The sequence below is a fragment of the Mustelus asterias genome, chromosome 5 (assembly GCF_964213995.1).
Source record: "Mustelus asterias chromosome 5, sMusAst1.hap1.1, whole genome shotgun sequence".
Taxonomy (NCBI): Eukaryota; Metazoa; Chordata; class Chondrichthyes; order Carcharhiniformes; family Triakidae; genus Mustelus; species Mustelus asterias.
In genome coordinates this window covers 97751516-97779277 of record NC_135805.1, presented here as the reverse complement: position 1 = coordinate 97779277, position 27762 = coordinate 97751516, and the positions used below count along the sequence as shown (strand labels likewise).

The 27762-nt window shown below is 41.3% G+C and overlaps 1 protein-coding gene across 4 annotated transcripts in view; it reads right to left on the bottom strand.

Annotated features, from left to right (window-relative positions):
- Positions 1-27762, bottom strand: part of klhl29 (kelch like family member 29) — a 423156-nt gene that overhangs the window by 181653 nt on the left and 213741 nt on the right. For all 4 annotated transcript variants that reach the window (XM_078213081.1, XM_078213080.1, XM_078213079.1 and 1 more), the window contains one exon: positions 3990-4137. In XM_078213081.1, the coding sequence (XP_078069207.1) occupies positions 3990-4137 (148 nt within the window). The remainder of the gene's footprint in view (positions 1-3989; positions 4138-27762) is intronic.

Genomic DNA, 27762 nt, shown 5'->3' with positions numbered 1-27762 from the left:
ACACATGTCGGTTCCCTTCACCAAATAGGTGAATGTACACCCATGCCAACGAGATGCCCAGATCACAGTGAGCATCAGCTTCATTTGGTTGAAATGGGTGAGCTGCGGATGAAAATTGGGTATCCTGATCAGGCAGGCCTGAAAATGTAGACCATCTCTGACGACCAGTTAGCTCCAAGTAAGTCCTTAGGTAGGTATCATCCGACATTAGGCATTAGGACCTAATTTTCATTTTCAAGGTGCTTCACTCCTGTTTCAGGAAGATGCCTCAAACTGTTGCCAACTTCCAATATTGCGACTGGTTTATTTTGAGAGGCAGATTGGGTACAGGCGTACACCATTCAAAACATACAGGAACAAATGCCACTTATACCTGAAAAAACAGTATTAAGTTGAATTTCATTTGCAACGCATTGCTGTAAATCAGGGGTCTCCAAACTACGGCCCGCGGGCCACATCTGGCCCGCAGCGGGTCACACCCGGATCGGAGTTTGGAGACCGCTGCTGTAAATAGCCACGTCAAGAATGTTTTGAAGCAGGCAAGAAATCCTCAGATCTTACCACCAAAAGTATTTTTGCTGGCTGGAATTTCAAATGCCACATAAAGAAAAAGTAAGCGTGTGACTTTACTGTGCTCACAATGCCTGATGTGTTTGCCTATAATACAGTAGTGGCTCTACTTCAAAAGTAATTTATTAGCCGTAAAGCACTTTGGAACATCCTGAGGATATAAAAAGCACAATGTAGCGTTTTTTCTTTTAAAACTGCTGATATTATTTTCATTTTTTGCACATGAAGGAGATCTGTGCTGTTTCCTTAAGGCTTTTTTGCTCCAGAGCTTTCCTTCAGGAGTGTAGCATTCAGAAAGATTGAATGCAATTTCTTCTGCATTTTCTACTGTTGGCCTTGTTGAACTGCAACTTGACCACAACTCTAACTTACTCCACTGTACGTCTTGTTTCCTCACCATTCCTACCCTTGCCAACCATCACTGACTCACCATTTCCCAATTTGTATGCCAAAATTCTTGCAGAAGTCCCTCCAAGGCTTTTCCCACCCACCTCCAGCCTCAAATGCCTTTACTTTCTAAATCTGTCCTGCTTTGCTTTACCACTTTATTTCACCTTCAGTTGCTGAGCCACTAGTTATTTCAGCACTAAACTCTAGACTGGTTTGCCTAAATACACGCTCAGATGGGTCATCTATCTTTCCTTCTCTCAGAGCCATCCTCTTTGCCCATATGTTCCAGGATGTGAGCACAGTGGCCCCATCCAACTCTTCACCCGTTACTGCTCAGTGCCCAGTTCCACATCTGTCCAAAGGGTTAGGATGTTTTGTTACATTCTGAGCATGATATAAATGCAAGGGGCTGGAATTTCGCCTTTTGGCATAATTTCCATATCACAACCATAAAATCCATCATCAAACAATGCAACTTGGGGCAGTACGGTAGCACAGTGGTTAGCACTGCTGCTTCACAGCTCCAGGGACCTGGGTTCGAATCCCAGCTCGGGTTGCTGTCTGTGTGGAGTTTGCACATTCTCCTCGTGTCTGCGTGGGTTTCCTCCGGGTGCTCCGGTTTCCTCCCTCAGTCCAAAGATGTGCGGGCTAGGTTGATTGGCCATTCTAAATTGCCCCTTAGTCCTGGGATGCATAGGTTAGAGGGGTTAGTGGGTAAATATGCAGGGATATGTGGGTGGGATTGTGGTCGGTGCAGACTCGATGGGCCGAATGGCCTCTTTCTGCACTGTAGGATTCTATGATCTATGAACTGGACAGTGTTTTAGAATGCAATCTTTTAAAATGGAAATTTGCATTAAAAATATTCCCTGACATTTCAGAGGACAGTAACCTGGTCCAAATTTATCAATAGAGCTGATAACAGGGTTTACCAAAAGGAAAATGGCATTTTTAGGCACAATGTCTAATCAACCATCTGTGAATAACCCTACTGTAGATAACTGGGAACCACTTAAAAAACCGTGAAGAACCATTTACTGTTTATATAGGTATACAGTGATAAGTGTCTTCCCAAGTTAAAAAAGTACATATAAGCAAAGGAAAGATGTCAATTAGTGTCCTTGTGTCTGAAAATACAACTTAATTTTAAAAATCTCCTGGAAGGTCTGAAATGGGTGCAATTAGTGTAAACTCATTTTATGATTAATTTGATCTGACAACCTGACCGATTTTCTGGAAGCCAGCTTCTTAGAGCAATATTTTTAAAACCCAGCACAAAGGATGGCAGGAACGTGACTTTTACCCTGGCTCAGGTGGGTGTGGGGATGATCTAGAACCAAGGGTCACAGGGCGAGATTTTCTGATTCTGCCCAATACGTGAATCGTAAGGGGCAGGTCAGAAAATTCGGCGGGCCATTTAAAGTCCATTGATGTCGGGTGAGAATTTCCAGTCCTGGGTGCACGTGGTTGGAAAATCCCACACACAGTCTCAGAATGAGGGATAGGCCATTTAGGACTGAGATGGGGAGGAATTCCTTCACTCAGGAGGGAGCGATTTTGCGCAAGTGTTTGCTGAGAATGCAATTGACGATATGGGCACATAATCTTGCAAGAATTGGAGAGATTCTCGCCGGCAAGATCTTGTTTTTGGATTTTCCCCACCCCTTGATTGTGAGGTAATAGGTGGGAAACTCATTTAAATACATTGCAATAAATTTGAATATACTCAAATATCATACGCTCCCCCATGTAGAATTCCCCCCTTTGCTGACGTGATGTCATGTCGGCGTGGTTTACAACTACTTTTTTAAAAATGTGAAGCAAGTAGAGGGAAAACTCCCAGGAGCACCAAGGTAAGTATAGTGCTGGGGGGAGGCGGACATGCCTGGGCGGTGTCCTGATACTGCCCCCTCTTACTCTGGCACCGTCAGGATGGCACTTCTGGGGGCAGGGTGTGTGTGGTGTGGTGTGTCGTGGTGTGGTATGGTGTGAGTCGTATGTGTCGTGTCTTGCCCCTGTGCTTCTGGGGGAGGGCAGGTATTCTTTTCAGTGCAGGTCGGAGCACACTTTAAAATCTCTGTGGATGCTGGCTCCATCAGATCCATGCCTCCAGATTTCTGGTGCATGGAGTGCCATAAAATCAGGAGAGAAAATTTGGCCGTGTAGCTGGAGAGCTACACACTGGTTTTCTCGCCTCAGCCAGCACTCTGTGCACAAAGTGTAAAATTTCGTCCAGAGGGTGGTGAACCTTTGGAATTCTCTGCCCCAGAGATCTGCAGAGGCTCAGTCATTGAATGTGTTCAAGACAGATTGATAGTTTTCTACAAATTAAAGATATCAAGGATATACAGGGTCTCGCAGGAAAATCTCACTGAGTTAGATTAGTCATGATCTATTCGAAAGTTGGAGCAGGCTTGAGAGGCTGAACAGCCGACTCCAGTTTTTATTTCCGATGTTTCTAAGTTTTAATGACATGCACTGATATAATCTGCACTTCAGATTCCATAGTCCTTTGTGCTGCTTTGGCTGATTTCTCATGAACTGCATTGAAAAACCATTGTGAACTCCTGCCCACATTGCGTGTTTACTGTCTGGCAGCCATACATTGTGGAGATGAATTCTGACAGTGCCTTAGAAAAAGACTCAATTTTTAATTATAAATTACAAACAAAGAGGGTACAACTGCTAATCAGCACCAAAATAAATCATGTTTGGATTAGTGACAACTTTTCAGAACATGTTTAATTAGGACTATTACCTGTTAGTTGAATTGAAACCGCCAGCTTTGAATGTTTTATACAACTTTTGAGTGGAACAGCCTCAGCCATTTTCTTGCTCAGAATGTTATGGCAATAAACAACACTGCCGCTTTGATTAAAAATGGTCTCAGCCTGCAGCTTTGCTATTTAATCAGCGCAAGATCTGTTTATTGTTCCATACTCTTGAGAGAACCACTCAATTACTTCATTATTAAAAAAAAAGAGGAATTTGTGCTTTCTCCTGGGTTCCAGCAAAAAAAAACCACATACCAGCATTTTCTATTTCTCTCATTTGCTTGGATGGAGGTTCATCTGTGTCCCAGGGAGTTGACTGATTGATAGGAGTTTGTCCCCACCTCACACTTTTACTGAGCATTTGTCCTTGTGTCTGACTGTCAATCTTAGAAATGCTTGAAGGCTGCATTTGGGAAGACAAAAATATATGCATTTAGACATTGTGCCTGGTAATATGCATCACACAAAACCATCCCCATGTCTCGACTCTCTTTGGAATTATTTTACAATATATTTCAAAACCTATTGTATACTCCGTTCTATTCCACTCTTTTACTGTTGGAATTCATACTTTCTGTATATGCTATTCCACATCAATAAATCAAAAGTCAAAATGAATTACATTTGTCTTTTGTCAAGATGACCTCTTTACAACCATTGAGTCCAGTGTTATTTGGTCACCTGTTTATAGTCTCTGATTTTCTGAAGGCTGAGATACCAATTTTTGATTTTGTTTAAAACTCTCATTTTTTGCCAACAAATGCCGAAGCTGCAAGCTGGTTCTTAAGCCTTTTGTTCAGTAAAGGGAAAAAAAAAGATGACCTGGAAATTTCCAGAATACATTTTCTACGCTAACAACCAGAGTGCAGTCCCAAGTGTGTAATAAACTCAGCAGATGAATTTTGAGGGAGTCAGCAAAGTAAAATAGGTTGAGCTCAGCAGGGAATCGTAGGTGAAGATAAATATTTTTACTATGCCGTAATTCCCCTTCATACCAAACAAAAATGTAGATGAGCAGTGGCAAAACATTTCTGAATGCATTTTAACACTAATAATAAATATCCCACGATATATGATTTTATTAAAAAACACCAGTGGTTACTAAACAAAGTAAGGAAGTAACAACACTGTATTTCAGTTTTAAATGATCTTGTCTTCAATAATCTTTCTGGAATATATATTCTATATACAACAGACATACTAATAAATAAGAGTGATAGCATCGGTTACAAAGAGCATGCAGGAAACATCAAGCATCAAAAGTCATTAACAGAAACATTACATAATTTATTGCAGGTACTGAACTAAAACACAGATAAAACACAGCTGCGGTGTTTTTATTAGGAGAATTTTTAGAACAACTTGTATTTAAGATTGTAATGTGGAGATGCCGGCGTTGGACTGGGGTGAACACGGCAAGAAGTCTCACAACACCAGGTTAAAGTCCAACAGGTTTATTTGGTAGCAAATACCATAAGCTTTCGGAGCACTGCTCCTTCGTCAGATGGAGTGGAAATGTGCTCTCAAACAGTGCAAACAGACAAAATCAAGTTGCAGAATACTGATTAGAATGCGCATCCTACAGCCAGCCAGGTCTTAAAGGTACAGACAATGTGGGTGGAGGGAGCATTCAACACAGGTTAAAGAGATGTGTATTGTCTCCAGACAAAACAGCTAGTGAGATTCTACAAGCCCAGGAGGCAAGCTGTGGGGGTTACTGATAATGTGACGTAAATCCAACATCCCGGTTTAGGCCGTCCTCATGTGTGCGGAACTTGGCTATCAGTTTCTGCTCAGCGACTCTGCGCTGTAGCCAGATTGTAGCCAGAGAAGTTTTGATTATTTAATGCTGTTTTTTATTATTCAAATCAATATGGTAGCATTTGAAACAAACTAGATCAGAATCAAGTCAACTGTGGAGTAATGACAAAACAGATAGGTGAAAAGATTAACAAACAAGAGTTCAGCAGGATTAATGAATGGTGCCCGGCATCTTATATATTTATAAAGGGCAACCTCATTCGCCATTCAGAACATTGGATAATTGCACAAATATGTTTTCATTGGATTTTCATTCGTATTGTAAACCAGATGAACCCTCAATCTCCAAAATGGTACTAGGATCTACCTCAACTCAGAAGTCTGAGAAACGAATCAATTTGGAGACGTATCCACATTTGATTATGGAATTAGTCTTAGGGACTGGAGGATTGCAAATGTGATGCCATTGTTTAAGAAAGGGACAAAGGATAACCCAGGGAACTATGGACTTGTCAGCTTGACATCAACTGTGGGAAAACAGTGGAGCCATAATACAGGATAAGATAAATATACATTAAGAGTAAAATAAGTTAATACTAGACTGTCAACATGTCTTTGTCAAGGGCAGGTCATGTCTGAATTTTTTGACGAGGTGACACAGGCAGTGGATGAGGGTAGTGCCGTGGATGTTTGGATGTTTAGAAAGCATTTGATACAGTGCAATATGATAGGTTGGTTAGCAAATTAAAAATCTTTGGGATTGATGGGTCCTTCAAAGCATGGATTAGAAGTTGGCTAAGAGATAGGAAACAGAGGGTGGGTATAGATGGGCATTTCTCAGACTGGAGTTGAATTGAAAGTGGTGTTTCCCAGGGATCAGTGTTGGGGCCCTTGCCTTTTCTGATTTATATAAACAATTTAGAGGTGGGTGTTGGGTGCAAAATCTCTAAATTTGCAGATGATGCTAAGCTAGGAAGAATAATGAATTGTGAGGATGATGCTGAGCAACATCAAAGGGACATTGACCAGTTGGTCAAATGGGCAGACACCTGGCAGATGAATTTAAATGCAGCGAAATGTAAGGTAATGCATTTTGGTAGCAGAAACATGGGGAGGCAATGCAGGCTCAATGGTACAACTTTTGAGGGGAGTACAGGAGCAGAAGGACCTTGGGGTTCAAGTACATACTTTTCTGAAGGTGGCCAGACAAATTGAAGGCATATAGGATCTTTGGGTTTATAAAAAGGAGTATAAAAGCAAGGAACTAATGCTACACGTCTACAAATCATTGGTCAGACCATATTTGGAATAGTGTGTTCAGTTCTGGGCACTTCATTTAAGGATGTTAAAATTCTACAGCGAGTGAAAAGGAGATTTACTAGAATGATACCAGGAATGAGGAATTTTAGAAACAAGGAAAGACTGGAGAAATTGGACTTATTCTCCTTGGAGCAGAGAAGACTAAGAGGTGAGGAGATTATTGAGGTGTTCAAAATTATGAACAATTTTGACAGGGTAAAGAAGGATATTCTGTTTGCATTAGTTGCTATGTCAGTGACAAGGGTTCGCAATTTCAAGATGGTCAGCAAGAGAGCTAGGAGTGAGAGGAGGAGAAATTTCTTTACTCAGTTGTTGGGATTTGGAATGCGCTGGTGGAATGGTGGAACCGGTCTACATAGGAAGTTTCAAAAGAGAACTGGATGTATATTTGAAAATGATGAATTTAGAGGACTACAGAGACAGAACTGGGTAGCTCTTTCAGGAGCCGGTGCAGACATGATGGGCCAAATGGCCTCCATCTGTGCTGTAAAATTCTGTGATTCTAATTCCATGGATCTTAAAAGAAAATGTCACTAGAACTTTGCTTCGTTGAGGTGTTTTTACTCTTGCAAAGAAATTTCATGAGAAAAGCATAGGGGAAAATTTTCAATTAGCAGCCATCCATTTCTTGCCTGAAAAGTGAACAATCGCTAATTTAAAAAAAATCACAGGGTGATGCCATGGCCACCTTGTTGATGACCCAAGTTCCAATGATGCAATTTCAGGACGGTAAATGGACAAGCAGCACTTTGTTTAAGATGGGTAGGCACTTGAATATCCAATTCAGGTTAAAGTTTTGAAGTTTATTTATTAGTGTCACAAGTAGACTAACACTAAACACTGCAATGAAGTTACTGTGAAGAATCCCCTCGTCGCCACACTCCGCCGCCTGTTCGGGGACACTTAGGGAGAATTTAGCATGGCCAATGTACCCAACCAACACGTCTTTCGGACTCTGGGAAGAAACCCATGCAGACACGGGGAGAATGTGCAGATTCCGCACAGATAGTGACCCAAGCCGGGAATCAAACCCGGATCCTTGGCACTGTGAGGCAGCAGTGCTAACTACCATGCCACCATGCTGTCAGGTTGTATGTAGAAGCTCGCTTGTCATTTTCAGATAGGAATGGGCAATGTATTGAGAGGCTCAATCAGCAGTTCTTAAAGGAATTACTAGTAGCTATTGAAGAAAAGGCTGAAGAAATTTTGGTGAGAGCTTTTTGGGCCCAGGGGCTGGGGTGGGTCACATTGTCTTGAAAATTGAAATCCTTATATATATGCAAACGAAGCTGTGTACACTGATTATAGAATATTGCTGCATTAGCTTCAGTTGGCAAATGTTTTTAACTGGGGAAAATAGTAAAGTGATCATTTCTAACATACTATTTAAAGAGATGGATTGCATACCACGCAGCAGTTTTAAGCGGCAAGAAGAAATCATGTGAGGCTAAGAAACATATTTATTAAAAATATACAGATCACACCAGAAAATGCATGTGACCTTCTCACCATTCAAGAGGACTGACAGAAACTCTTGATGACTTTCCTTGTGAAACTACAATGTCCCTGCGGAAAAGTGCATTGCTGACTTTTAACAGGCCTAAAATCCTTAAGGGAACCTGCTTGCACATTTGAGCTAATTTAGCTTATGTAATGGTGTATAGAGGACAGAGACATTATTCAGTATTCAGGTCCTTCTCCCTACACCAAAGGTAGGATTATGACCACAAGAACATCATGTGCGGTGAAATTTCTTTTTTCCCCCTTTGTATTTGACTGTTAAAGGCAGTCCATAGCGGTCCAGGTCACAGGTAAAATCTATATGCCCAAGTCACTCATATGTTCACAGTCACTGAGCAATTCTATTATCCTAGAGGGACAAGAGGGCACTTTATCCAGCAATATGGCACAGTCCAATGTCAGAAGGTGGATCTACTGCATTACCTACTATATAATGCTATAAATTCCAATGTTTCAGTTCTGCCACCAGAAGTTGGGCCGAGAGTGGCTCCCAGCAACCTGTAGATGCAGACACATATCTGTACCAAATTATAGGTACAGGCTCATTCGCATGTATTACCTCAAAATGTAAATTATTTATAGAATATGTAGTAAGCCCATTTCCATCTTACTCCAAATTGAAATGCTTTAAAGTTATTGAAGTCTTGTTCAGAGTTGGAACATATTGCATACTCTCATTATGACTTACTTTAATAAAATATACAAGGCCAATTGCTGTTTACTTGCTATTAAATAATTAAGTTGTTGTTAATTTAATGTTGGAGGAGAAGGACCAAACTGGAGTTTCCTATGCTTGAAATAGAAGGTAAACTTAAAGCATATGGTAACCATGTTTCATTTTCTATCTTATCCATGACGAATAAAATTGTTTATGATATTTGCAGATAAACTGCTAACATACGACCATTGCAAAAATTAAACTTCCTTTGCCTGGAAAGAAGTAGCATGCTACTAAATGTATTTTGATTGTATTTTCTCCTGTAAGCTCGGTAAATATGGAAACAGCACTTTGTACAGTTTATTTTATTTTATAAAAAAAATTAGGCCTGACTATCAGCTGCAAATGCCTAGGGTCAGGTGTTTACTCCAACCAATGTATCAGAGAAATTCCTCTTTGTAGTAAGCAAGCTTGCTTTAACCAATGCACATAGGGGAGCATGCAGACCTATATTAGCCTGCAGCCAGCATTAGTGTTCGAAAAAGTAAATAAATAAACAAATGTCAAAATTTTCAGGTCATCCATATTTACTCTGTGGTGAGTATGAAAGCCAAGCATGAATATATAGACTTATTATTGGTCTTCTAAGCTTCAATCATATGACTTGACCACAAGTCCCACATATCACAAGTCTTCTGGAGGAGGATCAGGATAGAAGACGCTTTTCTAGGTTCAGTATGTTGTTCAATAATAGGTATGGAGCATCTCTGCCATTGATGGCATACTACAAAATATTGGACATGAACTGTGGGTTCCTGATGGTGCCTGTTAAGGTGTTGGCTGTAGTTCAGAAGGTCTTAAGTTATTTGTAGTCTTAAATACATGGGGGACTAAGACTTCACACTGTACCTTTCTATAAAATATATACAGACATCCTCGTCATTATTCCTCGAATTTTTTAAAGCTGAACAAGACCTTTAAAATGGCTAAAATGAAAAGGCCATAAATGACTAGGGCCAGGAGTTTACCCCAACCAATGTATCAGAGAAATTATTTTTTGCTGTAAGAAAGCTTGCTCTAACCAACTCACAGGGAAGAACATGAAACTATATTAGTATGACATTGTCTGCCTGTGACCCCTGAAAATAAAAATAAAAATCTACTTGGCAGTTTTAGGAACTCTCGCATCTCATCATCTTAGAGAAGCCACTAATGACTCCTGTAGAATGTACCACCTAGCTTCAAAGAGAACTATACAAAAGCCATCTGCATTTATTAACCCAATCTTGCCAGAACGAGATTGATTATATGCAAAGTCAAAGGCCCCACAACCTTCCTAATGGCTGAGATATTTACGAGTTATTGGAATTCAGACAATAGACACATATCCTTTGTCAAAGGTAGTGGAGAGGTGGGAGTCATGTGACATGGGCCTCTGGCTTACGGAACAAGTAATATAACCTTGCTGAACTGAAAAGCTTAGTATGTTAACATTCGACCAGCAAACCACAAGAAAGCACTCCAACCCAGGTTGGATATTTGGCCCCATACATCCTGCTTCTTTTGGAAGTTCTGTATCACTGCTTATTAGACAGATTCATCTTTGCATTCCGATCTCATCTTGTGAAGTCAACACCACGGGGAAAGTGAATGTTCCAGCATCGGTTTTAAGCATACAATCTTGCAAAAGAATACCCCATTGGACGTTAATTCTGGTCTCTGGAACCCATGTGAAACAATATTTCTATTTTTCTGTGGTCTATGTACTGTAAATCTTTCTTTGCTCTATATTGCTCTTTCTGAATACAAGGAAGACGATGTTAATCCACCATCTGTGTTTCGCGTGTGTGCAAATAAACAACACATTTTAAGGTCATCTTATCTCAAGTTTACTGTGTAGTTATTAATAGTCAATTGGATCACACCAAAACCAAGGGATTGGGAAATACACCACCACTATTATAAAGAGTAAACAAATCAAAAAACCTTTCTGTTTATGGTTGGGTGATGAGGAGAAATTCGTGTTGTTTAAACTGGCACCTGCCTGTCCATAATGACTGAAACTGTATACATCGTTACAGTAAAGCTCCAAGCTAGGAGCTGTCTCAATGCTTACTTCTACACATCACTCTGTCCAACACTATACTGAACCCTAGGTGCAACTCTTACATAACTGTGTGGGTGGTACAGTACTTAGTTCCACATTAACTCTTTATCTGCCAGCCCCTTAAACTGCAGTGACCAGGACTCAAACTATCCTTGGTTCCAAGAACAGGTCTGAAGAAACGTCCAGATTTATTCCCCATGACGACTTGCTTCCTAGAGCATAGCCAAAAGGGTAAATTAGTGCTTAGTAGTCATTGCTTCGGCCTTTTTCTTCCTGTATCAATTCAAAAGTGTCTCAACAACAATTTTATGTTGTAGAATTACTTTATATCATTAGTCCTGCTATTCTGAATTCCAGTCCTAGCTTTGTTAATCATTTACATTACAAACATTCATTACCACCCATCTGACAGAATTTCCTTATCATTGTAAAACAATGCAGTGAAAAGGCGGCATTTTTAAATTCTCCAAAATAGATGCATGTCTGAGTACCTCCATGGTTTGTAAAACTGTAGCCATTCTAGAATCTTTCTTAAACGAGCAATTTTGTTTGGTGCAACAATTTGCCCAGTTTTTGATTAACAGCAACAATTCCCTAGTTACTTCAAGCATCCCTCCAACAATCAACTTTTTAAATTTATTCATTTTTTGGGATGTGGGCAATGCTGGCTACATCAGCATTTATTGCCCATCCCTAGTTGTCCTTGAGAAGATAGTGATGAGCTGTCTTCTACTGCTGTAGTGCCTGAGGTGCAGGTACATTCACAGTACTGTTAGGGAAGGAGTTCCAGGATTTTGACCCTGTGGCAATGAAGGAACAGTGATTTTTTCCAAATCAGGATGGTGGGTGACTTGGAGTGGAACTTTCAGGCGGTGGTGGTGTTCCCAGGTATCTGCTGATCTTGTCCTTCTCGATAGTTGCAGTTGTGGGTTTGGAAGGTGCTGCCTAAGGGACCTTGGTGAGTTCCTTCAGAGAATCTTATACATGGTACACACGGCTGCCACTGTGTGCTGGTGGTAGAAGGAATGTTTGTGGAAGGGGTAGCAATAAAGAGGGCTGCTTTGTCCTGGATGGTGTCGAGCTTTTTGAGCGTTGTTGGAGCTGCACTCATCCAGGCAATTGGAGAGCATTCCATTACACTCCTGACTTGTAGTCGGTAGACAGGATTTTGGGGTCAGGAGGCGAGTTACTCAGCACAGGATTCCTAGCCCTTGACCTGATCTGACAGTCATAGTATTTACATGGCTAGTCCAGTTCAATTTCTGGTCAATGGTAATCCACCCAGTACGTTAATACTGGACAATTCAGCTATGGTAATGCCATTGAATGTCAAGGGGTGATGGTTAGATCCTCTCTTATTGAAGATGTCATTGTCTGGCACTTGTTTGGCACGAATGGTACTAGCCACTTGTCAGCCCAAGCCTGGATATCGTCATTGCTGCATTTGGAATTGGATTACTTCAGTATCTGAGTAGCACAGATAATAGAACCTTTAGATTGAGCAGGAACGACCAATTTGTGGACAACATTTTGATAGCATCACATAGATCAATAGCACACTGCTTAGCTGTACACAGAGTGATTCAAACAATTCAGGAAGCCAGTCTTAAGTTAAATCCCAGCAAAACTCAGTTGGAGCAGGAACAGGTGACATACATAGGATATGTTATATACTAAGGTAAAAAAGATCGAAAGAAAGCTATGCCTTGTGCGCAAAGATCACTTACCACCAAAGGGGTGAGACTAGTGTTAGGACTTTAATTATTGCAGAACTTTTGTGGAAGAGTATGCAGTGTTTTCAAAACCCTTACAGGATTTGATTAAAGGAGGAAGGGATAGCAACAAAAAAAATAGAATGGAGAGAGAAGGAAACAGGCTTTTTCCAATATAAAGCAAGCTATGGTAAAAGCTCCTGCATTAGGATTAGCAGATCTCACTAAAATGTTTCACATTTTCTGTCAAGAGAATGATAGAATGCAAGCCGCAGTGGTAGCCCAACAACATGGGGGACAGATTAAGACTAGTAGGGTATTACTTCACCCAACTAGATTCAGTTGCCAGGGGTATATGCATTGATGCGTGAGAGCAATTGTATGTGCCTCCTGGGCACTCACACCAAAGGGAAAATAATTCTCCACAGTCGTCTAGCTTTTAGAAGCTGGGAGACTGAAAAGAGTTTCTGATGGAAGATGTTCAAAGTGGAAAGCAAACATCTTGCCAGAAGACAGGCATGGGGAAATCAGCAGGGATGTGAGGGAAAATTCTGCAGGAGATTTGACAGTGCAAGGAATGGAGCACGAATGTGTTGCAGAAGTGAATGAGGGAGCAAGTGAAGGCTTAGCAGAAGAATCACTCATAGGTGAAGGGGAGAATTAACCTATATGTAGACCTAGACCTATATGTAGGAGCTAGAAAATATGTTAAGGGTGAACCTCATACTGCATGGGCAGTGGTAAATAGAACGATGAAGGAATAATAAATGATGGAGGAACAGCGATTGCAGGAGAAAAAAATCCCAAGGAGTAATTCAGCACAAGTAGCAAAGTTGTTAGCTTTAACTAAAGCTTTAGAATGGGGCAAAGAAAAATTAGTTAATGTCTATACAGTCAATACGCTTTTGGGGTAATTCATGATTATATGACAGCTTGGGACAGATGTGGTTTCATTACATCTAGCAGGGCACATGTACAGCATGGGAATTTGATTTAAGATCTGATCCAAGCAGCCCGTAGTCCCTCAGAAGCAGCTGTAATCAAAGTGCAGGCACATAAGAAGATTAAGAGTCAAGCACGGAATAGAAACAGTCAAGCTGACAAAGCAGCAAAAGATTTGTTGAAACAGAATTTGAAAGGGACACAAACAGCAGGTGTGGCAGTATTACAAGATAGTGACATTACAGACATTAATGTGAAGCAAGTACAGGAACAAGTGTCAGAGGAAGAGAAGCAGAAATGGGAAAACAATGAGGACAGAAAGGTCATGATGGCGACTGGAGAGGAGAAGGGAAAATAATAGCACCAGAAGCAATGCAGCAAACCTTGTTAAAGGTATACCATGGATTGGCTCATCCACTCCATCTGACAAAGGAGCAGCGCTCCAAAAGCTAATGGCATTTGCTACCAAATAAACCTGTTGGACTGGTGTTGTTAAAACTCTTACTGTATTTACCCCAGTCCAATGCCGGCATCTCCACATCTTGGCTCACACAAGCAGAGATAAGATGGTCAATTTAGTTGGAAAATGTTGGTGATGGGAAGGTATGGGAGGAGACATACCTTTCTGTCAGAGATGCTTACAGGGTGCCCTGGTGGAACCAGGCCATCACTGCAGGATTAAGATGGGGAACCAGCCAAGACCCAAACCCAAAGGAAGATGGTAATATTTACAAATGGATTTCACAGGACCACGACCTACGGTGAAAAGGAAGACCTATTGTTTAGTAGTTATTGATCATTTTACTCAGTGGGTTGAAGCATTCCCATATAAAGATGCCACAGCCAAAACTGTCGCTTTGATATTGGCGAATGAAATAATATCTAGGTGGGGAATGCCTCTTCAGTTAGACTCAGACCAGGGAACTCACTTCACAGCAAGAGTTTTAAGAGAAGTCTGTAGAATAAAACAAGGGTTTCACATACCATATCACCCACAGAACTCAGGAATGGTAGAATGAATGAATCGAACACTGAAGAATAGTTTAGCCAAAGCCCTTTTAGAAGAAGGAAAAAAATTGGGTACATATTTTGCTTGTAACGTTGAGCTACTCCTGCTTGAGGACCAGCATTAACCCTTTTGAACTGATGACTGAGGGCAATGCGCCTCCCAGAGGATGTAATAACAGGGGAAGGAGAACTTGAAGTTGGCCGAGAAGCAGTGTTTCAGTGTGTGAGGGATTTAGTAGACCGTTTACATTCTCTCAAAAAGCAGGTAATCACTCAACAGCGGCAAAGAGATTGGATGAAATTGGCAGAGGAGAACGCTCCTAAATTACCCACAACAGAGGATAAGGTAATGATGAAACTCATGATAGACAAAAAAGGGCTAGAGATCCATTGGGAGGGGCCTTTTAGCGTGATTGTCACAAGACAAACATGTGCCCTTATTGATGAAATGTACAGTCCACAATGGCGGCACTGGACACAGCTGAAACCACATCCTGATGAGCAATCCAGTAATGACAAAATTGTCCTAGTGGGTGGATAATCCTGTAGAACAGGGATCCTCATAGCTTTTGTAGCCGCATTAGTGATAATAGGGATAATTTGGATTTGCAGACGAGTTACTAGATTAGACCAAATCATGACACCAAGAAATCAGGGTAATTAGCATGTAGCTGAATGTGACGCGGTTGCTACACCAGAGTGTAATTAAAAATTTTACTTACCCAATACTGGTCCACAATTAAGGAATATAGAAGAGATATAGAGATTGTTGATAGCTGAGTGTCAAAATGATTACCTGTTTCTATTCTTTTGATGTTAAGTTTACTGGTTTTAATTCAGATGGGACCAGCACCTGAAGTCAATCATCGTTCCCCTCGAGAACTGCATGTCAACACTTGCCTGTACATGGCATATACCTATGCTAGAATTTCTAACCAATCCAGGTATTGGGTTTGCTCACATGTCCCTATACATGCTGGGGGAGGAATACCTTTGCAGCAGGTGCCCTTGTCATGGTCTGAATTGATTGTGTCGGACCAACGTTCCCAGTATTTTAGGTTCCCTGGACCTTGGATATCAGGATACCCTAGTGTTTCTGACAGGATGAAATTCACAGTAGTACATCCTGTGCAGACACGTTAGATCACATGCAGTGGTATACACCTGTCTTTAACATGTCAAATCCAGCTCCCAATTTCACCCTGAAACAAAAGGTACCAAAGCCAAAGGGGATATATTGTATTGAGAATAAGGAAGGTCCTGGGAGTAATTTAGGTACAAGTGAATGTTACAACACTGTAAACTGGAGCAGCCGGCTGTGCATGAGTCTACGCAGTGAAGATCAATCATGTAATGTCTCTTATTGCTTTAGGGGGAGCAACACCTACCCAACTCTCAATGGTACATATTGGATTTGTGGGGACAGAACATATCCTTGGCTCCCTATCAGGTGGAAGGGATCATGTTACCTTGGATACGTAGTCCCATACATTTAACATTCTCCCATACATTTAACAAAAGTCTTCCTTCTTTGACGAGACATCGACATTCTATCATGCTAATAGAATGCTACTTTGGCATGCTGCTCCCCTGGTATGGGATTGGGAGGTTAACACAAGAAGACAATAGTCTAATCTCAAATTTTGGATAAAGTTGCTAATAATACAGCCAATATCCTTACTGAAATCAATGGTGAGATGATTGCTATGTGCATCATGATACTTCAGCATTGAATGGCACTTGACTTTATCTTGGCATGATGTGGAGATGCCGGCGTTGGACTGGGGTAAACACAGTAAGAGTTTTAACAACACCAGGTTAAAGTCCTGCTCCTTCGTCAGATATCCACTCCATCTGACGAAGGAGCAGGGCTCCGAAAGCTAATGGCATTTGCTACCAAATAAACCTGTTGGACTTTAACCTGGTGTTGTTAAAACTCTTACTGTGTTTATCTTGGCAGCCAGGTGTGGAACACGTGCCATAATTGGGCCAGAGTGTTGTACATATATGCCAGATAATTCAGAATTCATAATTGATCTAGCTGCTCATATTAAAAAAGAGGTCGAGAAACTCAAGCAGGTTCAACCCTTCACTCTCGGGGGTTGGGCTTCAGGTGGATTAGGCTCCCTGGGAACATCATTCATACAAGGGATTGTGTTCTTTCTTATTGTGATCCTCTCATTCATTGTAATTGTGTACCTGCTCAAATGCTGCTGTGCACAAGTAGTCAAGCCTACATGGGGTGCAGCAACAATAATGGCAGTCCATGTGGAGAAAAGAAGATCCAAATGCCAAATAACCCTTCGAGACCCAAGAATATTTACTTAAAAACATCCATTTAGTCTTGGGCGGGCCAAGGGCCAAGAGGGAGGATATGTTAGAGGGGTTAGGGTTCGGACTAAAAAAACAAATAGATCGAGATAGACTAATTTTGAGTGAAAATAGTATAGAAAAGTACAAAGTACCTGGAGTTACAAAGGTACAGTTTGCAAAGAAACATATTTAACGACTGTTAGAGAATTTAACCATTTTTGAAAACATATAATACTCTGTATTAAAGCATACACCTTGGCTAATGACACTCAAAGGCATAATGGGATACAGCTGAGCGAGAAGAGCCATATTCCTACAGCTACTGAGAGAAGCAAAATGGACTCTCTTATCAATGTAGGCTTTAGAAAGTACAAACTTCCCAGACAGTAGAATGAATAGAATAATTCAATTTTCCCGATAAGGGGTTGCTGAGTAGACATTGGGAAAAGAACTTTTGAACTCTACGGACCTACGTATTAGGGTTGCTAGGAGACAGTGGGCAAGAACTTTTAGACTGGCTTTGATCTTTGGGTCCTCACTGTCCACGGGGATGGTGCCAGAGGACTGGAGAGTGGCGAATGTTGTTCCTCTGTTTAAGAAAGGGAATAGAAATGACCCTAGTAATTATAGACCGGTTAGTCTTACTTCGGTGGTTGGTAAATTGATGGAAAAGGTCCTTAGGGATGGGATTTACAACCATTTAGAAAGATGTGGATTAATCCGGGATAGTCAGCACGGATTCGTGAAGGGCAAGTCGGGCCTCACAAATTTGACTGAAATTTTTGAGGAGGTAACTAAGTGTGTTGATGAAGGTAGGGCAGTTGATGTCATATACATGGATTTTAGTAAGGCGTTTGATAAGGTCCCCCATGGTCGGCTTATGATGAAAGTAAGGAGGTGTGGGATAGAGGGAAAGTTGGCCGATTGGATAGGTAACTGGCTATCTGATCGAAGACAGAGGGTGGTGGTGGATGGAAAATTTTCGGATGGGAGGCAGGTTGCTAGCGGAGTGCCATAGGAATCAGTGCTTGGTCCTCTGCTCTTTGTGATTTTTATCAATGACTTAGAGGAGGGGGCTGAAGGGTGGATCAGTAAATTTGCTGATGACACCAAGATTGGTGGAGTAGTGGATGAGGTGGAGGGCTGTTGTAGGCTGCAAAGAGACATAGATAGGATGCAAAGCTGGGCTGAAAAATGGCAAATGGAATTTAACCCTGATAAATGTGAGGTGATTCATTTTGGTAGGACAAATTTAAATGTGGATTACAGGGTCAAAGGTAGGGTTCTGAAGACTGTGGAGGAACAGAGAGATCTTGGGGTCCATATCCACAGATCTCTAAAGGTTGCCACTCAAGTGGATAGAGCTGTGAAGAAGGCATATAGTGTGTTAGCTTTTATTAACAGGAGTTTAAGAGCCGTGGGGTTATGCTATAACTGTACAGGACCTTGGTGAGACCACATTTGGAACATTGTGTGCAGTTCTGGTCACCTCACTATAAGGAGGATGTGGAAACGCTGGAAAGAGTGCAGAGGAGATTTACCAGGATGCTGCCTGGTTTGGAGGGTAGGTCTTATGAGGAAAGGTTGAGGGAGCTAGGGCTGTTCTCTCTGGAGCGGTGGAGGCTGAGGGGAGACTTAATAGAGGTTTATAAAATGATGAAGGGGATAGATAGAGTGAACGTTCAAAGACTATTTCCTCGGGTGGATGGAGCTATTACAAGGGGGCATAACTATAGGGTTCGTGGTGGGAGATATAGGAAGGATATCAGAGGTAGGTTCTTTACGCAGAGAGTGGTTGGGGTGTGGAATGGAGTGCCTGCAGTGATAGTGGAGTCAGACACTTTAGGAACATTTAAGCGGTTATTGGATAGGCACATGGAGCACACCAGGATGATAGGGAGTGGGATAGCTTGATCTTGGTGTCAGATAAAGCTCGGCACAACATCGTGGGCCGAAGGGCCTGTTCTGTGCTGTACTGTTCTATGTTCTATGTACTCTACGGACCTATGCATTCTCATGCTGCCAGGGAGTGTGAAATGTTATTGGCCAAGGCAAATGATTCATACTAAAATGATTGGCTCATGTCCGGCTAGGATGAGCAAAAGAGGCGGGCAAATTATTTTTGAAAAATATATAATTGTAATACGAATAATAATGCAATTTTGAATAATTTGGCCTGCCCCAAATCATCCTCCTACGCACGTGGACCAGGCCTGGGTAATAATGTACATCTTCAACCAGAATTACTGTCTCAGTGAGTTCTTTGTATTTGCTGAACTGTAATTAATAAAGAGAAATCTCTCACATGAAAGCCAGCATAATATATAGGTCTATGATAAGCTCCTACAGACACCCAGGGCCCTCTGCATTCTCTCAGCATACAGTAAAAAAACATTTTATATTCTTCTTGCCAAAATGGACAATTTCACATTTCTCCCCCCACACCATTATATTCCATTTGCCAGATTTTTATCCACTACCTATCTATATCCCATTGTAGCCCCTTTACATCCTCTTCATAACTTACTTTCCTACCTATCTTCGCTTGTTCAGAAAATTTAGCAACCATAATTCAGTCCCTTCATCCAAGTCATTAATATAGATTGTAAAAGGTTGAGGGCCCAGCCCTGTCCCTGGAACCCATGTCACATCCTGCCGACAGTAAAAGACACACTTATGCCAGCTCTCTGTTTCATGTTAACTAGCCAATCTTCAATCCATGCTGTCATGATAATAGGGTGATTGTGGTCATGGACTCCAGTATTAGATACAATAAGGTACTCTCTGTAGTTCATGGGGTAACCTGACCTGGTGGTCAACAGTCAGATAGCGGATGTAAGAGAAGAGTCCAGCACAGTGGTTCCCAAACTTTTTTACTGGGCCGCACTTTCGGAATAAAAATTTGCTTGCGCCACACCGAATTTTTTATTGATAAGAAATACATTCAAAAACAAAAAAAAACTCCTAGCAGTGCTTGATTCGTAACATAGAACACAACTACTTTATAATATCATGGGACATCCAGAAAGTATAAAACAATGCAGCTACATAAAAACACGATTCATTCCCGAAATATACTTATAGACGAGCCTCTTACATATGTAACCTAAAGTATACAAACTCAATGAGAGGTGTGAGCTTGTTTTTGTCGGGTAATCTCATTTATATTAGGTCTAATTTGAGACAAACAAACAAACTCTCATCTCCTCTCTTTTCTGGTCTTTGATATTTGTCAGAGCTGAAAATCCCTATTCACAACAATATGTCGTGGAGAACTGTAGAAGAATAGCTAATGCTCTTGAAGAGATGCGTGGATACTGTCTCTGGTTGTATATCCAAAATGAGTCCAGTGGCATACTCCCGTGTTTCATTTTCAAGGTGCAATCACTCGAAATGCACGCCATTTCCTCCTCCTCATCCAATGTCAGACCTGAACAGCTGGAATTCGCAAAGGGGTCTCTAACCCAGTCGAATTTTTCTGGAGACAACGATGGGAAGTAATGATCAATCTTTTCTACCAGTGTTGCAAGATGTTCCTGTATGAGGCCGTACAATTCATTGCTCATTTTACAACTTTTTACCAGTGGGAACATTGAAGTTATGTTGCATCGCTCTTCCGAGCCAGAGCTGAAGCTTTTTTTTTTGAATGCAGTTAGGTTGTCTGTAGTTGTGAGGATATTGTCATCGCGGCCTTGCATACTGGCATTGAGCACATTCAACCGGGAAAAGATATCGGGCAAATATGCCAGCTTTGCACACCAGTCATTGTCATCCAGTTGGTGGTACAATTCTTGTTCCAAAAATTCTCTTAATTCGGTTCCAAAACCCGATTTAAAACTTTTCGCGGAACATCCAGCGAACCTCCGAGTGCAGAATTAGGCATTGATGTTTTGATTCCATGTCTTTGCAGAGTTGAGCAAATAACCGCGCCTTTAGTGGTTTTGCTTTGAAGAAGTTCACAATGCGCACAGTCTGATCTAGAACCAACTTCAAATCAGCTACAAGGGTCTTGGTGATTAATGGCTCTGTGTAAAAAACAGTGAGTTGATATTACATCTGGATTGTTCTGTTTGGTGAGTGCCACCAAGCCTCTCACATTCCCTATCATACATGGTGCTCCATTCGTACAAATTCCAATACAAGAATCCCATGAAATCTCAACTTTTTCCAAATACTCAGACAAGGTTTGGAAAATATCTTGTCCTCTGGTATGTTTTTCAAGTTCCTTGCAAAATAGAAACTGTGTGATTATTTCATCATTGTGAATAAATCTGATATAGGCAAGCAACTATGCTTTTCCACGAATGTCCGTCGATTCATCAACTTGAATGGCAAATTTAGAATTCTTCATACTTTCGGAAACTTCTCAATATTAGCTGACATATCAACTATTCTTCTGCGAATTATATTGTCAGACAAAGGAACTTCCATAACTTCTCGCTCAGCATCATCACCAAACAAAGTTTTCACAATCAAGCTGCAGGTAGGCTGAATCAATTTTTCAGCTATTGTATGTGGTTTTGTCTGTTCAGCAATCAATTCAGCCACTTGGTAAGATACAATCGGCATCTTATCTGAGACTTTCATTCGTGTTTTGAAAAATGATTGTTGGCATTTCTGCTGTTCCAAAAGCCTTTCAAAATATTGAACATCCTTGTTTGCCAGATTTCCATGTTTTGACAACAGATGTCTTTTCATCTTGCTTGGGACCATATTGGAATTGGAAAGCTTCTCACCACAGATCAAACACATAGGCCGAGGTACGTTTTCATCGCCAGTCCATGTGAAACCGAGACTCAGATAGCTATCCATATATTGTCGACAAACTTTCTTTTTTGGAGGTTTGCTTGGGCCTGCTACTGGTGTAGAATTAAACGACTCTTCTTCAGCACTCTGTTCGAATGGCGATTCTGGATCACAGCATGGACTCTAATCGTCCTCAGCATCACTTGATGCTCTTGCTCTCACTTTGGAAAAATATCTATCCATGTTTAAATGTTTCTTTGATCGTCCTTGAATCTTCCCACCACACTTGCCATCCTCTCTCGCCGCACCAGTGTGGCACGCCGCACCCTTTGGGAACCACTGGTCTAGCAAGACTGCAGATGCTTTGCAGTTGTGTTCATGTTCTGAAACTGTGTTACTAATAAAGTTAGTTTGCTCCAATGGTGTCAGTCATTCTGCAACATTGAAGCAAGACATGCTGTCAGAAGTAATCTAAACACATCAATGGAGGTTTTGAAAGCACCGACAGAGCTCAGTTTGGAGGGCAATATCATTTAAAACTGGAGGAGCTTCTAGCAGTGCTTCTGCCTGTCCCTCACTATAACAGGCAGTGATAGAAAGACCCACAGGTACAATCTTCTAGCTTCCTTCACATAACAGGGGAAGAAGCCCTAGAAGTTTAGAGCATATTGGCATTTGGAAGTGATGAGAAAAAAATGACTAGAAAGAAATGAGAAAATTTCAAGCCGCAGCCCTAAGAAAAACATCATTTGTGAATGATACCAATTCTTTACGTGCACACAAGGCAGTGACAACATTAGTCAGTAGGTAACTGAGCTGAGAAAACAAGCCCAGCTTGTGTGAATCTAGAAAGCTTGAATCACTCATCCAAGGTAGAATCATTTTCAGGTTCGCAAATGATTCTCTGAGAGAACAGCTTGAGTGAGAGAAGTGGATCCCACCTTGGAGAAAGCAATAAATATCCAGAGAAGCAGAGACAACAAAATGCCATTTTAAACAGATGATAGAACTTAATACACAACAGACACTGAAGCAGTTACATGCAGTTAAACAGAAACAGGACTGGGAAAAAAAACCAAATAGACAACCTGAAGTTAAAAAGAATATTAGCATTATTAAAACACTTAAATGCAGTCAATGCAGAATAGAGCCCTTACCAGGCAGCTGTCCAGCCTATGGAAAGCAGTGCAAGAACTATGATAAGATAAATCACTTTGCTAAGATGTGCAAATCAAAGAAAGTGCACGACTGCAGATGAGGACGCAGACACTGAATCTGAATTTTTCCTTGGTGCAATAACAGCACATTTGAAAGAAGACAAATGGAAAGTTGGTTTAAAAGTTGCCAATGTGGTGAATTTCAAGCTTGACACAGGTGCACAAGCAAATATCATTCCCAGAGGCCTGATCGTCAGATAAGTAAAGGAAAACAGCTGACTAAAACAAAAATGAAACTCTTCTTACACAGGTGAAGAAATTGAAGTAGAAGGCCAATGCACTCTTAACGTGAACAAAAAAAAAGGTCTTCCATTTCTAGTAGTGAAAAGCGATGTAACACCCATTCTTGGAATCAGAGCTTTGTAAAAGACACACTTATGCCAGCTCAAGAGCTAATCAAGAGAATAATGACTGTTACCTCTGATAAGATCCTGAGTGAGTACAAAGATGTTTCCAAGGGGATTGGTTGTCTGAAGGAAAACACACTATCAAGGTTGACAAAAAAGTGACACCCAAAATATACCCACCCAGGATAGTTGCGATAATGCTGAGAGACTGACTGAAAGCAGAGATGGACATAATGGGGAGATTTCAGGTCATCAAGAAAATTGAAGAACCAACAAAATGGTTTAATCTAATTGTAATTGTAGAAAAATCAGATGAGAATCTGAGAGTCCGCCTGGATCCCAGAAATCTAAAACAGCCAGTACGAAGAGAGCATTATCGGTTGCCCACAGTAGATGAGATCATGCATAAGTTATCTGATGCTAAATAATATTCAGCCTTTTTACGTGGGTTCAGGCTTCTAGCAGGTCAAGCTGATTAAACACAGCTCCTATTGGGTGCTACAGGTTTTTACGCATACCTTTTGGTTCTAATTCAGCTCTTGAGGGATTCCATAGGTCAGTGAAGTAGCTATTTGAAGGGTTAGCGGGCATGGGAACCTATATGGATCATGTGCTGGTCTGGGAGCCACACAAAAAGAACACAACCACAGACTGAGGCAGGTGCGGGCAGAAGCTAGAGAAAGGAACCTCAAGTTGAAGCAGGATAAGTGCAAAATAGGTCTTCATGAAATAAAGTGACATGTGCTAACAAGTGAGGGACTAAAGCCAGACCAGAGTAAAATTGAAGCAGTTGTGAACATGCCACCTCCAGAATGTAAGAAAGACTTGGGAGAGATTTTTGGGCATGGTGCCCTATCTTGGGAAATTAATTCTGCACATGTCAGGTCTGACAGCACCTCTCAAGAGAAATTTTACAAAATAATGTGGAATGGCACTGGGAACAAAGTTACCAAGGAGCTTTGACCAGTCTAAAGAGAACACTGACCCAGTTACCAATGTTAATTATTACAATGTTCGTCAGCCAGTCAAGATATCAGTGCACGCTTCAAAAACTGGCTTTGGAGCTGTCCTCCTGCAAACTGAAGCACCAGTGGTGTATGTTTCAAAGGCAATGACTGAAACTCCCAAATGGAGTTACACCCAAATGGAGAAAGAAATGCTAATAATTGTGTTTGGCCTAGAACGTTTCCACCGGTTTGCCTATGGCAAAGATGTAGAGGTACAGTCTGCTCATAAGCCTTTGGAAGCTACACTTAAAAAGCCCCTGAACTGTGCACCACCACCAAGAATCCAAAGATTACTACTTATCTGCAGAAGTACCAGGTCAGAGCTAAATATAAACTCGGCAAAGACATGTACTATGTTCTATCATGTACATATCTACCCATCAGGGAAGAAGCGGACAAAGAAGCGGGAGCACAGGTTCACACGCTGATGAAGAACTTACCTGTGACGGTATGAGATCAGGGAAGTGATGAAGAATGTCGCAATCCTGAGAAAATTGCAGCAATTTGTGTAAAATGGCTGGCCCACATGTTGGAGCAGAGTCACTTCTGCTATTCAACTGTACTGGAACTTTCCTGAGGAACTTCATGAAACAGAGGGAATACTTTTCAAGGGAGAAAAGATAATAATTCTTGCAACACTGAGGAAAGAAATGCTGCAACACATGCATGAAAGTCACCTCGGCATAGAAACATGCAGCAGAAGAGGTCAAGATGTAATGCATTGGTCTGGAATGGGAGCACAAATTGGGGAAATGGTGAATGCATGTACAGAGTGCCAAAAGTAAAGTAAATCACAACAAAAATAACCACTTCAATGACAGTGTCCCAGAGAACAGTGGCAGAAAACCGGAGTGGACTTGTTCACATTTGATAACAGTGAGCATCGAATAGCAGTAGATTATTACTCAAAACGTGTCTGTGCTGTGGAGAAAGGATAGTTAGAGCATCACTTTGATTTGATTTATTGTCACAGGTATTAACATACAGTGGAAAGTATTGTTTCTTGCGCGCTTTACAGACAAAACATTCTCGTTTCCTTCTCTATGAACGGTGAGTGCAGAATGTAGTGTTACAGTCATAGATAGGGTGTAGAGAAAGATCAACTTAATGCAAGGTAAGTCCATTCAAAAGTCTGACAGCAGCGGGAAGAAGCTGTTCTTGAGTTGGTTGGTACGTTACCTCAGACTTTTGTATCTTTTTCCCCGAAGGAAGAAGGTGGAAGGGAGAATGTCCGGGGTGCGTGGGGGTCCTTAATTATGCTGGCTGCTTTGCCGAGGCAACGGGAAGTGCAGACAGAGTCAATGGATGGGAAGCTGCTTTGTGTGATGGATTTGGATACATTCGTGACCTTTTGTAGTTCCTTGTGGTCTTGGGCAGAGCAGGAGCCATACCAAGCTGTGATACAACCAGAAAGAATGCTTTCTATGGTGCATCTGTAAAAGTTGGTGAGAGTCGTAGTTGATATGCCAAATTTCCTTAGTCTTCTGAGAAAGTTGAGGCGTTGGTGGGTGGGCTTCCTTAACTATAGTGTCGGCATGCAATTTGAAATCAATTTTTGTTTGCCAGGTATACCTGAAGTGCTGCAAACTAACTTCATTACTAACACATTTTCAGAATGTGAACACAAAACTGCAAGGCATTTTCAGCCTTGCTTCAATTTCTCTTACATGTAGTGAAGGAGCAGTTGGCATGTGTTTTGTTTTTATGATGCAGAATGACTAGCACCATTGCTGTAAACTAACTTTATTGCTAACACATTTTCAGAATGTGAACACAAAACTGCAAGGCATCTTCAGCCTTGCTACAATTTCTCTTGCATGTTCTATATGACCTCCAGGTCAGGTGACCCCATGAAGTGCATTATATTGTATCTTAATATTGGAGTCCACTGCCACAATCACACTATTATCATGACATTTATTTTTATTAAATAAACTTCAGTCTAATTTCTGTTGGAACAAAATAGACTGTGAAGATCTTCGAAAGTGTTCCACAATTCTCAGGCACTGTGTCTCACAAATTTGCACAGGACTGGGGGTTTTGCCACACTACGTCAAGTCACAAATATCTACAGTTGAACGGGATGATGGAACACACTGTTGAAGAAGGTGAAGGCGGGCAGAAGAGACCTTTAACTGGCCCTGCTGCATTTTAGGAATACTCCATTAGAGGGCATTGGATCATCTCCAGCACAGCTCGTGATGGGGAGAAGACTAAGAACAAAGTTTCCAACAGGCCCCAAACTGCTATTTTCACAGTCAGTGAGCTACAACGTACAGGACCTGCTCAAACAGACAGCAGAAGCAGGAGCAGTACTTTGATTGAGAAGTTCAACCTCTGCCTGAACTGACGTGGGAAAGCCAGTGAGCTTTCAGCAGGAAGGGATCTGGAATCCTGCTGTTGTCACAGGAGAACCAAGGTCTTACATAGTGCAGACTCCAAGTATTATGGGAGAAACCAGAAATTTCTATGGAAAGCAAATGAAACATGACCCTGTACCGAACTAGAAAGTGTAGCTGAAGATCAAGCACCAGAATCCACCAGTGAAGCAACAGATAACCAGACAAAACTCGAGAGTCCTGAAAACTATGAGGTGGAAGTGACACCGAGCTGGAGGAGGCCGCTTTTCCTTCAAAATAATCTCTTGTCACCATTCAGAACATTCAGGGAAAGAATTATTAAAAAAACCAGATACAGGGATAAGTAAAAGACAAAGCAGACTAATTAAAACAGAGTGCAAAATAATATACAGTAGGCTTTGTGTACTTGAGTAGGCTATGCTCACAGTCTATTTTATTCCAATAGAAAGTAGACTGAAATTTATTTAAAATAAAGATAAATGTCATGATAATAGGATGATTGTGGTAGTGGACTCCAGTATTAAGATACAATACGTTACACACTGCACTTCATGGGGTCACCTGACCTGGAGGTCATATAGAACATGTAAGAGAAATTGTAGCAAGGCTGAAGATGCCTTGCAGTTTTGTGTTCACATTCTGAAAATGTGTTAGCAATAAAGTTAGTTTACAGCAATGGTGCTAGTCATTCTGCATCATAAAAACAAAACACATGCCAACTGCTCCTTCACTACATCCTTTGCTGCTTGCCCTATACCTGGTGGCATAGCCCTTGCCCTCAAAATGGCAAGGTTGTGCAAGTTGCAGTAGACTATCACAAATTGTGATACACACTCTGAAGAGTACCGCAGGGTTTCTCCAGAACGGTCCAGGCTGCAGAATTGGTATTTTAATCAATGTTTTCTTGATGATAATGTGTGTGGCAGAACGGTTATCATTATGTGCATGCTACATGTGTGCACTTGGGTTGTGCACCAGAGTCATGAGCCAAGTAGTTAGTGGCCATCCT